The 12,983-nt window shown below is 43.3% G+C and overlaps 1 protein-coding gene across 10 annotated transcripts in view; it reads right to left on the bottom strand.

Annotated features, from left to right (window-relative positions):
- zmiz1a (zinc finger, MIZ-type containing 1a) overlaps positions 1-12,983 on the bottom strand; it is a 124,013-nt gene that overhangs the window by 17,914 nt on the left and 93,116 nt on the right. For 4 of the 10 annotated variants that reach the window (XM_033613166.2, XM_033613163.2, XM_033613162.2 and 1 more), the window contains one exon: positions 4,001-4,036. The exons of 1 other annotated variant lie outside the window; for it this stretch is intronic. In XM_033613166.2, coding sequence (XP_033469057.1) covers positions 4,001-4,036 — 36 coding nt within the window. Of the gene's footprint in view, positions 1-4,000; positions 4,037-8,427; positions 8,856-9,032; positions 9,189-9,633; positions 9,766-12,983 lie in introns of those variants that run through there. 5 more of the 10 variants (XM_078176327.1, XM_078176326.1, XM_033613170.2 and 2 more) reach the window with 5 other exon arrangements.

Consider the following 12,983-nt stretch of genomic DNA (forward strand, 5'->3'; position numbering starts at 1 on the left):
GATGTCAAGCTCAGCTCACATCCCAGCTACATCCAATCAACTGATGGAGCAGCTGATTGATGGAAGGGAGTCAGCAGATAGATCACATGATTCCTTTCTATGCAACCAATTGGTGAATCTCATTCAGGGCGCTCTATTTAAACTGCTCTGGCCTGCCTACTGTTGCTGCTTCAGCCTCTGCAAGCTGCTTTGCAACCCGCCTCCACCCCAGCTCCTCCTTTTCATGCTGTGACTGACTTATCAATGTCATCTCTCTGTCACTGATGCTGCTCTGTTCTGTTCTCGGGGGGTCTTTACTGCTGCTCTCCATGGAAGGGCAGGGAGGTTTGCTCTCTTTGCCTTCAGGCTTTCCTTGTATGCACGTGAAAGGGCAGAGAGGTGTGCTCTCTCCACATTCGGCTTTCCATGTAGGCGCGTGGAAGAGGCTTTCTGTGTAGGCCCGAGGTAAGGCAGAGAGGCCCCAGAACAGAGCCATACCACAAAATATAACACTGCAAATGGAAAAGTTTTCTTTGACTAAAGTGTTCCTGACTGAAGTATAAATATATAACTCAGTTGTATGGTGGAGTCCACACCACAACTTTAATGACAACAGTGGTGAAAGTCATTTTCAGAGAGATCTGATAAGCTATAGACACAATGACGGGCAATCAAAATTCATCCAAATTCACATGACCTCACTTCCAACATGGCAGATATAATTGATAAAACAGTCTTTATAAAGATGTTTTAAGAAGAATGACATCGGGGATGCACTCTGGCGCACCCTTGGAATCAGTGATAACCGTCTTGTTATTATAACGGGAATGCAGAGATGTTTAAGAATAGCTAATACTAGCTGGTAGGCTATCTAACAGTACCTAAAGTAGACTAATAACAACAATTCCACCTCCTTTGAAGAGAATGAACCCCTCATGGATATCACAATAGTTTCTATCAAGCACAAAATATATGCTGCTCTGTTTTGTCCTCCACCATCAGAACCTGGGCTGACCCTCTCCCAACAGCTCTATTTCTTAGAAGCTAAGCCTTTTAATTGAGTAATGCCCGGAGACATATGGGCCCTCCTCAATCAGGTTGTATTTAATGCTGTATGGCTGACTGATAGCAGAAGCCCTGGCTCGTTCTCACCTCACCTCAGCCCCTCTGGGAGCAGCACAAAGGGAAAGTAAGCTCTGGTAACAGGCTGCAAGGCCCATTAACTAATGACAGAGTGTGTGTACAAGTCCTCTTTTACAAGGAAACCCCGATGCTAATTACTATGAACTCTGATAGTGCAGTGTGTGGGCACACGTCTGTGTGTGGTAGAAGCCTGCGAGTACTTGCCTCAAATTGTGACAGATTGCTAACTATCTGATTGTACAACACTTTGAATATGTGCACCCCAATATAAATCAGTGAGCTGGATCCTGGTGGCCCTGCTTTGTTGATACACACCTGATAGGATAAAGCGTGAAGCCACAGATCTGCCACATACACGAACCATCAGGACTGGGAAGGAGACACCCTCACCTTTACATGAACTGTGTGCCCTTTAGCAAGATAGTTAACACTCAGCTCTTCCAATGAAGCCAGAAGCAGAGTATCATTGTGCTGGACAGTTTCCAGGCATGAATTACTGAACAAAACGTGTTATATGACTACACAGGGAAACATAATTTTTAGCTTTGCAGAGCAATTGGCCTATAGAGCAGAGAAGAACTCGCTAACACGGCCCTAATTTTGTGCCAGTGCATGTCAAATGCCAGCAGTAAAATGAACTCCACACACCGAAATGGCATTTTCAGTGGGTGAAAACAGATTTTATTCTGTCCTGCAGCCTATCAGCAATTTTGTAGCTCATGACATCCCCTCAGCTGAAAGGGCAGCAGAGCTCACCGAGCACGAAGCACAGTGCAGTTCTGGGAAAAAAAAAACAAAAAAAAGTCCAACCGTGTCTTAGTGCAAATGCTAGTGTTCCAGACTGCTTTCATGGCTTTGGCTGGTAAAGCTGCACAGGCACTCCAACGCAGCATGAACACATTTCAAGTCATAAAATCCCTTCAATATGACAAAGTGTGGAAAAAAACAACTAAACAAATTAAAAGTAAAGTCCTTAATTGGCCTTGGGATTATATGGACTACAAAATTATGTGTATTTTGTGATTGTATATTGTAGATATACATATAGAATGTCATAATGTCCCCCCAAAATCACTGTCAGTAGCAGCATATGGAGTCCTTGACCACAAATGTGCCAGTTTGAGTGTATTACCAAACTCCCTGTACTGCTAAAGTTTTTTGTTTTTTTTAAAGCATTTACAGACTTGTTTGTTTCCCCCAATCAAACACAACAAAAAAGGCGACACTCAAGTAGTAATAGAATAAAAAGAATCAGCTCATGTCTTGATCATTTGGGTGTGTTTACTTAAAACTACTTGACAGACAAAACTGCTGATGAGTTTTCGAGCCGTCAAAGCCTTCATCAGAGTGCTGTCTTGTGCCACCTTTTTTTTCATGAATTTGTTTTGGGGAAACAAACACATTGCAGCTTTTTTTGTTGTATTTTTTTTTAACACACTGCACCCCACTGAATTTCAGCTCAGGAGAAGTGCACCTGGTTCCTCTTAAAAATGACTCCGCAATATTAAATCGTGATATTGACATGGCATCAGTGATATGTTACTGATATCGAAGGCCTTGGCTCTCTTATCGCATTATTAAATTTATGTTCTAGGCGCTACACTTGAGAAACCTCTTGTAAAGAAGACATTACAGTTGCAGCCTCATTTTGTTTGAGTGATAACACAAAGCAAAGATCGGTGGCGATGAATTGCACTGAAGAGGTTTTGTGAAACTGAGTGGTAAAAGAAGATCTTTCATGTCCGTGCATAAACTACTCGAGGTTGCTACTATGCATGCTTTACTTGCAGTTTTATGTAGTCTGGTTTGCACAAAGGTCCATATAGATGTTTGTGCATTGTGGTAATTATGCAAGACTTAATCAGTCCAAACATATTAGCTACATCTTCAGAAACGTTGCACATCCCTGCCCTTATAGTGCTCATCCTTACATCACCCCCAATCCTGAAATTACCAACAAATCTGGCTGTCACGCCAAATTCTGATCGCCAACGCTGGACACGCCAGGCTTTGATAGAGACATGTAATACCGTGCATGCAGCTCTTCTGTAGTTTTGTTGATAACAACACAGACAAAGGAGGAAATACTACATGAAAAATTACACTTTCTGAGCATGAACACTGCAGCACTAGACAGAAGCCTTCTGAGACAATGTGTGGGATGATAACAAAGAAGCAATTTATAATAGATATCATAGGCAGAGGTCTGTAAAACACTGGCAGGTAGGTAGGTCTGTGCTGTGTGGGTACAAAGTATTATGCAAAAAGGCGAATATGGAGGGGATATAAAATCCTGCGAAATAAAAAAATAAAAAGTCATGCGTTTTGCAGAAGTGTAATGGAAGCCATTTAAGCAGTCAATGATATCCCCCATCCTGCCCCCTCTCTGTTCAGCCAACTTCTTCCAAGAGAAGAGCATATCAAATGGGCTTTAGTCTCAACAGCTTAGAGGCAGAACAACTCAAACATGCCCTGCAGAGAGGCAGCTCTGTGTCAGAAATCACACTCAACCAAAACCAGGCCTTTAATGTAACTAACTGTTCACACGGATCAGAATATTCCAAATCTGAAACGGCCTCTAACGTCAAATGTGTCACTTATTTTATTTGCTTTCTAAATTTTCTGTATTTTTTTTTTTTGTTTTGTTCGCATTGGTGAAACAATGCAGTTTTCTTGTCTGGCTGGTTTGACAGAATTTCATCCACGACCTCTGGCAGTACACCAGACACGAGGACAGAGGGGGGGAGAAGATGGATGGAAGGATGCTAGACAGAGGACAGGTGGAGATGGAGGGAGTGGGCAGGTCCCCTCCTCCCCAGGATGTGTGTGGGTCACAAGCCAAAGAGATGCTGCAGCCCAGAAGGGAGGGTAGCTCTACCTGAGTCACTCTGACATCTCCTGCAGGTGCTGGTTTCTGTGGGGTTCAAATTACACATTTTTAAACGGGGCAGAGTTATAAGAATCAGCATGAACACCAAACATAATGCAGTATGACGGCTGGAGCTGTCTAAACTGGTGCAAAATGTCGGAGCTCAGGTGGGAAATGTGGGATCTCTCCGTGTCGCATGTGGCCACAAAAAACAACAAACACAGTCTGTTACATTTTTAATGTACTGAGGGGCGTGCCTTGTCAAACTGAGCTCACTACGAAGACTTCTTAGTATAGTATTTACTGCCACTTTAAATGGTCAATCTCATGAGTCAGATATCTTGATCTGTGTGCTGTTACACTATGAGTCAAGTACAAGAGACAAGAATGAGGATGCAGAGCTGATATCCTTTGTATATTACTTATATATTTATTTCAAAATGTATTTAGGAAAGAAATGAGTGGTCTTTTTTGTCTGTTTTCCCACATTTTTTATTTTCTCAAACACACTAACACCCTAAAATACTCTCTATTTGAAGACAAAAATAAAAAATGAATAAATAAATAAATAAATACATACATAAATAAAAATTAAATTAAATTAAATTAAATTAAAATTAAAATAAATAAAATAAGTAAAAACAAAGCACACCCTAGTCTGAACTCTTCCCTATTTCCTACAAAGTCTCTTGACATTAGGGCTGCAGTTAAATTTTTTTCTTTTTATTATCAATGAATCTGCCAATTATTTTCTCAATTATTCAAAAATAGTGAAAAATAGCCTTCACAATAGTTAACTTAACTACTAAATTACTACATTAGTAATAAACCATCCAAAACCCCAAAATCCTGTGTTTAAAATTATATAAAACAAAGAAAAGCGGAGAAATTAACAGTCAAAATATTTTGCAATTTCCTTGAAAATGACTTAAAGGGACAGTTCACCCCCAAAATCAAAAATACATATTTTTCCTCTCACTTGTAGTGCTGTTTATCAGTCCAAAATTGTTTTGGTTTAAGTTGCCGAGTGTTGGAGATATCAGCTGTAGAGATGTCTGCCCTCTCTCCAGTATAATAAAACTAGATGGCACTCGGCTTGTGGTGCTCAAAGCGCCAAAAATTACAGTTGAGAAACTGAACAGCAACGTCTCTTTCCAGAAATCATGACCTCGTTACTCAAGATAATCCACAGACCTAGTTGTGAGCAGTTTCACGTAGGAACTATTTTCTTTTAACCAAACTACACCCACCAACCGTATCACTGCGCAGAAGGAAGCATGCATCTACTGCTAGCTCACTTAGCACCACTGAGCTAGCTAACATCACAGCTCAGTCGAAGAGGATGCCACTGTTACGAACACCAACTCTCATCTATGAGTAGATGCACAGTTCCTTCTGCGTGGTGATCCAGTTGGCAGGTTTAGAACGAAAACAGTTTGAAAGAGACATTGCTGCTGAGCTTTTTAAATCTATGTGTTGGTGCATTACAAGCCAAGTACCATCTACTTCCATTATATTCAAGAGAAGGCAGACATATCTACGGCTCAAATCTCCAACACTCTGCAACTCACATCAAACAATCTAGACTGATCAACAGCACTTCAGAGAAGAGGAAAAATATGTGTTTTTGATTTTAGGGTGAACTGTCCCTTTAAAAAAATAAGCAGTTATCAAAGTAGTTTCAGATTAAATTTGATCTCCTTTGACTTATCGTTGCAGCTTTACTCGATGAGGTACTGTTTTATATCCTGTGACGCCAGCGTATCGAGTGACATAACAGAATATGTCGGTAACACAGCGCTACAGGTTTGCTCTGGGTGCATTTGTTATGACAGGGGTTATGGCATTGACCTATGGATTTGACCTACATCCTCGCCGGGATATGAAATTCAGGTGGCTGGTGTATCTGCGTCAGATGTTCTGTGAGTCAGCACGTCCTGCTTACAGTGTTAAGCCCCGGGGTCACGCGGCCTTCCACATCTGTATCAGAGAACTGTCACAACACTCACAGTGATCCTACATGTGATCACACACCCATTATCCACATCTGAGTCACACACTGTGCAGCAAATATGCAAACTCAAAGGCATTTGAATGCAAACAGGGAAATAAACATTCAAACACAGGTATGTGGGCAAAAGCAAATGTACAACAAGAGAGAAAAAAGTAAAGTAAATATGGAAACTGAGGTGTGTGTTGGTGAGTAAACAAACACAGTCAGTGCCTGGGCTGTGTGGAGATGTGCTTATACAGTAAAGCGCCTCACACGGCGAGGAAGAGCATCAGAGGACGGCAAGCTGTGAATGAACTGCTCTTATCAGCCACACGCAGCTTCCCGCCACTGGAGGGGAACTAGTAAATATCACATGCCTAATTATAACCAGACACACCACTTGTCTCAACTTCCACAATGTGTCTTTCATCTCACACTGTTGTTGCTTCAATGAAATCATTAGGGTGAAAAACACAATCAAGGACTCTGAGATTTCCTGCGGCTGCTGTTTTATAATATAAAACAGTGATTAAAAAGTGATGAAATTCCAGCTGTGTCCTTTTTTTTTTTTTTTTACACAGGTGAATTAGTAAAGAAAGAATTTCTCAAGATGTCAACACACCTCACTGAATAGACGTGGAAGTGATTAACAAGACTCAAGAATTTTACAAGTGTTTCCGGAAACACATCCTGCAAGAATCCTGCGTAGCCCGGGGCGCTAAGAGCTCCACCCTCGCCGCTATCAACGCATGACATCAGTTTGTCCTACCAGAAATTCCTCTCTCTGGAGTCTTGAGCAAAAAAAAACTCTCACACAACTTTACTTTGCCACTTGCTCTCAGTGAGAGGAGGCAGGGATGTCAAGCATGGCGATGTTTCACAGAAAAAGCAGAAACCATTTGCAGAAAGGAAAAAAAAAAAGCTGCACATTTACAGTTCAAAGTCAAATGTCATGAATGAGTCACTAAACAGCCTGATGGGAAGTGCTCAGAGTCACTGCAGGTCACAGAAGTGTGTAGAGTAAACGATACAAACAAAAAGCTTTGGAGCCAGAGAGAGAAGAGGAGGAGGAGGAAGGCCGGGGGGGGGGGGGGGGGGGGGGAGCATGTGGCTGTGAGGTTGAAGATGGTTTCAGCGGTTAACACCCTGTACAGGCTAACAGGAAGTGCTGCAGCTCCACAACAACTCACTGGAAGTCGTGTTGTGTTGCTGTGCTCTCTTCAAGGGTCAGCGGGAGATTGCGTTATTGTTCGCACAAGCCATTAAGTTGTCAGTTTTAAGGTTAAGCACTGATTGTACAGCCTGCAGCATCATGTCGCTTTTATTGCCTGACTGGCCTTTACTCATTCGTGTGAGGGAAGTGTTGTTCCCCTTTACGAGGCGCACGTTTGACAACGACAGGTACATTTAAGACTTATAAAACGCCGCTGGAAGAGTGAAGCAAAAAGCAGGCCTTTTCTGTGTGCTGCTGATGTAACTACATTGTCCCTCCATGACTACGCTCCCCCTCCTCCTCCTCCTTCGCCCCTTATGAGTGGACAGGCAGACAGGCTCTGGCTCCAAGCACAGGTCAACAACTTAAAAAAGAAGCCACAGTGGAAAAGTGGGTCATCTTCTGCTGACATAGCAACACATACACTAATGCACATACACTTGCACTCGTAACACGGATCCTTTAGGCGCCATAAATTGGGAGAAGTTGTCACTAGGACTCAAACAATGTTACATCAATAACAAAAATGGAAATGAGTGTGTTGTTATGGCATTTACATGTGTGTAATGTCAAAGAAACTAAGTGCAAACCGTCAAAATATGTTCAGAAAACTTTAAGAATTAATTTACAATTCAGTCTTTCTCCCTTAACCCTAAGCATGACCTACAACCCCCTTAAACTTACACCCCCAAGACAAACTTTTTTAACACCCAGCTCTGATACAAGACAACAGAGATAAACCAAAAATGAACTAACACACATATTAATATCTGCTTGTGCTCACAGACAAAAACCCAGTGAGAATAACCTCATGACAGAGCAGCATGTAGGTCAACCTGTGGTCAGCTGATCTGCCCTGATCCTGTCTTGTGTGAGCGTCCAGTGTTTCAGACTACAGTCACACTACAGCACAGCAGACGAGACAGAAGCCGTGTTATTAAAGGCCTAAATTACAGTCGCAACAGACACAACACTGTCGAAGCACAGCTCAAATTAAACCTTTTGCATTTAGACTATAACAGTATACACTTTAAAGACCAGGCTAATTCTGCTTCAGTGTAACTGCATCATCTTAGACTTAAATTAGCCGCTCAATGGGCCTCTGTTAACTTCTGATCCTGCCCCATGCATGCAAACACACTCAAATAATACACAAAATAGTTGTGCAGGGATACACACGTGGACAGCAGACTCACACACGCACACACACACATGCACACAAACACTTACCCAGAGCCAAGCAAAGTCCCTGCACATCTCATCTTATTCCCTTCATAGCGCAGAGAAAAGACTCAAGTGTCACAAATGCTCCGGTTCCCGCAGAGGCCAGTGGCAACTCTCAAAGCTTTTTGCTTCTTCCAAGCCTCCTGCCTGCGCCTTATCACTCTCACTCCCTGCACATATCCCTTACTCTGCTCACTCTTTCTTTCTTACTTCCTCTCTCCTCCTCCTCCTGTCTTCCTCTCGTCTCTTTCTTTTGCTCACTCTATTTCTCCTCCCTTGCTCTCTGATCTGTCTTTTTCCCTTGTCCAGCGTCTGCACAATGCACATCAATTATTCAGAGGCAGTCTCCCGGTTTCTCCGGCTTATCCAATCAGAGCGGGGCCCCGCACTAATGGGCTCCTGCTGTACCTGCTACCGGCTCCAACACACTCTCGAGACAGCAGCGGGGGGGTAGGGTGGGAGGGGAGGGAGGGAGGGAGAGAAATAGACAGAGGGAGCAGAGGAGACAGCTGAAAGAGGCGGGAGGATGAGAGGAAGAGATAAAGACAGCGAGCCGACGCAGACAAACAGGAGTAGAGATAGAGAAGGCAAGATATTCCAGTGCTTCTCACCTCTGTCGCGAGGTGCTGTTATTGATGTGCTCTGCCTAGTCTGTCTAACGCTCCGTTGCCCTGTTTCTCTAAGCTGCCATCACACACTTAAGACAGCGCACACACATGCACACATGCACACATGCATAATCCAACTGCCATTTGTCAGGAAGGGCAAAAAAAGAGGAAACAACAAAAAAAAACCTGCAAGCTCAGATTGCAAACTTACATAAATGGGTGGAGCTTAGTATGCAACGCAAAGCTGGCTGGAAGCCAATGCATAAAAGAGGAAGTGGGAGAGGAGAGCATGAGATGTAAAGATCTGTCTATACAAATGCAAACAAACAGAAAGTTATGAGCCTTAATCAGAGAGTCCCTTCTGCAGGACGATCTAACCTAACAGTCTTTATCAGAGGGCACTTTCTAAATCCAACTAACAAGACACATCACAGACTCACAGAACATCTGAGTGCAGCTGAATTAAAGCCGAGGCAGGATGAGGGTGAATCTGAGTTCATCTTCTCTCTCCACCCGCCCCTAATATAACCCAACATGGTGAAAGAAACAATCTGGATGAATGAGCAGGAAAGGCCTAAGCTGTCATTGTTCTCCCTCTCCTTACCTAAATGTTGACATGTGCCGTGCAGCCGGAGAGCAGGAAAGCCCACTGGCCTCGTGACAGCAGAGGGAAGTTGTGTCTTTTGTGCGACAGACACAGTCGTCAACGGTTTCAACAAAATGTCCCACGCAGAATTGAAACACACACAACGGAGGCATTGTTGGGACAAAAATATAACTTGAAAAGGGTGTATCAAAGCCCCTGAGGGGATGATGGGTGGAGGGTGCGGGGAGAGGAGGGGAGGGGTTGAGTCCTGAGGTGTGGGTGCCAGATCAGTCAACCTTGAACAAAAGGAGGATTTAAATCATTTGCTCATCCGGTTTTGACAAGAACAAAGTCTCCAGTGTTTGGAGTGCACTGCCGGCTCAGCTGGGATATTACCAAAATGAATTTACTTGCAACTCTGTAAACCAAACCAATTAAGTAGCGAGTGATAGAGGACCCAATCAGCCAGTGGCAGCAAATGCAGCTACCCCCCTAATAAGTGTTTCCCCATGAGCTTTATTTCTATAAACTTAATAGTGAAGTTCTGAGGGTAGTTTTGGGTTGCAAAGGGGTTTCATCAGCTAAGGCGAACCACTGGAGAGTGTCAGAGGAGAGGCCTGCCTGCTAAAAATAAACCCTGTTTCCTGTTAATAATTCAGCGCGCTGCTCTTACTCAGCAGTAATTAAATATAAAAGTCTGTAAGGTTGATTGGGTCAGTAACAAAGGATGCCTACACCTTCCTCTAGTTCTACACACACAGCTCAAAGATGGAAAGAAAGACGGGGTGAGAAAATCAATCAAGTGAAAGTAAATTGAGACAGATAAGTGGGAGATATGTCAGATTGTTGTAGGCCTGGAGGAGGGGATGTGTGTGTGTAATGTGTATGTACAGTACAGGCACTCACACAAGTCTAATGGGAGCACTTCTGTTCAGCTCTCTTGCACTTGCTTGCTGAATTATGGGAGTTATGAGCCGGTGTAGTTTTTTGTGAGCTGTTGTGTGTTTTTTTTTTTTTCTGCAGGACACGGGGTGAGTTACAGCCACACCCTGGAAGTTTTCTGTCACTGTTGACACAGCGGAGCGCCTGTTTTTCCTGAGATTGCCCTGCGAGCCCTGCTCTGTTGACTGACCGAGCGCTGGCAAATTCTGCAGCTCTGCCGGGACAATTTCTTTTTTAATGTCAGATGTGAGTGGGTGGGGGGAATTTACAAACCGCCCAGAACAAAGCGAAGCTCTTTTCATCAGATTTTCCAACACACTCACTCTTAATCAGCTGGAGAAGAGAAACTGAAAAAAACATCAAATGCAATTAGTGCTTGTGTAGATAAAAAGGATCTCTCTCCAAAAAAATAAAAAAATAAATCACCTGCTCTTTGACCACAATGATAAGCATTCACTACTGGAGCTTCACCTTCTGATAACATGTGATGCCAACATAAATGATTTAATCATTATTTCTTTGAGCCAGACAGAAGAACAACAAGCAGAAACCTGGCTTAAACATTAAAGTAGGTTTCTAAGAACATAGCAATCATTCCAGGGAGCAGCTACCTTTAATCCAGAGCGTGTCAAGTCATGCACAAAACACAATACACATCACACTTTAGGTTCACTTTCATCTATTTAAAAACTAACACGACGGGACATTGTCAAGAAGAAGAGGCAGGAGAGTTGATATATCAAGCGGATACATGTCATAATGATAATTTTATAGGTTTATTATGAGAGCTCACGTATCATGAAGAAAGAGATCAAACTATTATGAGCTTGGCAACATGAGTGGCAGATTCACTGAGGAAGGAACCCAGTAAAACCCTTGATAGATTATGTGCCTAATCTGATTTGGTGTCTGCTGAACTTCACAGTAGCCCAACAGCTCAGAGTCTATTAGTGTTGTGTATCTTTGTAGGGCAGCAGTGCACCTATTATCTAATGAAGCTCTCGGCTGGAAGTCAGCTTGTGGCAGACGACAGATTATAACGAGGAAAACATAAACAACTCTGACATGATTTTAAAGAGCGCACTCTGGGTTTTAAAACAAAAGAAGCTGCGTTCACCAAAAATCAAAACCTCAAAGTCGCTCTTTTCAAGAGACCGAACTCAACCTGACAATGCTAGCTGCTAGTGCGCGCTAACACCATGTATCCTAACAGTGCTAATGCTAGCTCGCCTAACAGCAGATAAGTCTCTTCACTGGCTGATTCCAGATTAGAGCAACGCGCTAATCCCCGAGGCCTCACTGCAGGGTCACAATCTCCAGACAGCTCATCAGCAGCAGTCTGCTGTTGCTGAAAATCTCTCCAGTGTGCTCGACAGGTCTCGCAGGGCAGCAGTTTTACACTGGGAGAAAAGTGCAACTTTAGGTTTTGTAGTTAATGGGCTCAGTGAAGACAGTGACAGACAAACACGTGCAGAAAGAAAATTACAAATGCAAGACTTATCTATAAACGCAAGATGGAAAATGTTCTTCTTGGTGTTTATTCTCTAGTATCCTCTCTAATTACTTACTGGAAGTCAGATATTAATTTGTTTAGTAATTAATTTCTAGTAAATTGACTGCCTGGTCACATAAATCAGATGTTTTTTTGCAGGCGCTCCACAGCAATGAGTGTTTTGTACTTGTAGTGAGACACATACATGTTAACTTCATTTTGCAAGTTGTCATACTGTTTAAAAAAAATAGTAGGGTAGCCATAATTGCTTTATCAATTTCCTCTTTAACTGATGCTCTGAAAGAAAGCGTCAGTATGATTGATCTGCGCTCTTAAAAGTCTGCCTCTCTCCACCCTGGAGGAGCTCGCAGAGAGCATCCCAGACTCCTCGGCCCTCGTCTGGGCTCTCAGGTGTCAGATTCGCTGCCCTCTGTCGCCATGCGGGCTGTCAGGAGATTGTGCTGGGGCTGCACAATTAAATATGCACTCATGCATGTACAGACAAACAGAGTACTTAAATACGAGCACACAGGCAGAGCTAACAGAGCAGTGACGAACAAATGTTTCTCTGCATCTTTGTTGATGCATCTGCGTCGTCTCTGAGTTCAAGTGTGCATCACGTCTCCTCTGTCGCCCTCCCGTCTGCTTTCTCAGACAGACGTCCTTGTAAGGGAGGTAAGACGGATGCTCAGTGAGTAAGATCTGCCCTGAGTCACATCTGCCTCCCACCCCGACAGCCTGCCTGCCTGCCTGCCTTGTTTGATGACTGGCCGCATCATATCCCCCCCCCCACCCCCCACCCCACCCTGCATAATTACACTACAGTTCCCATTTGTCCGCTGTGCATAAACAGCTCTTCCTGAAACCCAGTGCTGTCTTCTATTAGATCCCAGAACCATCAGCAGGCCTGAGGATGATTCTGACTGTCAGTCGG

The sequence above is a fragment of the Epinephelus lanceolatus genome, chromosome 17 (genome assembly GCF_041903045.1).
Source record: "Epinephelus lanceolatus isolate andai-2023 chromosome 17, ASM4190304v1, whole genome shotgun sequence".
NCBI lineage: Eukaryota > Metazoa > Chordata > Actinopteri > Perciformes > Serranidae > Epinephelus > Epinephelus lanceolatus.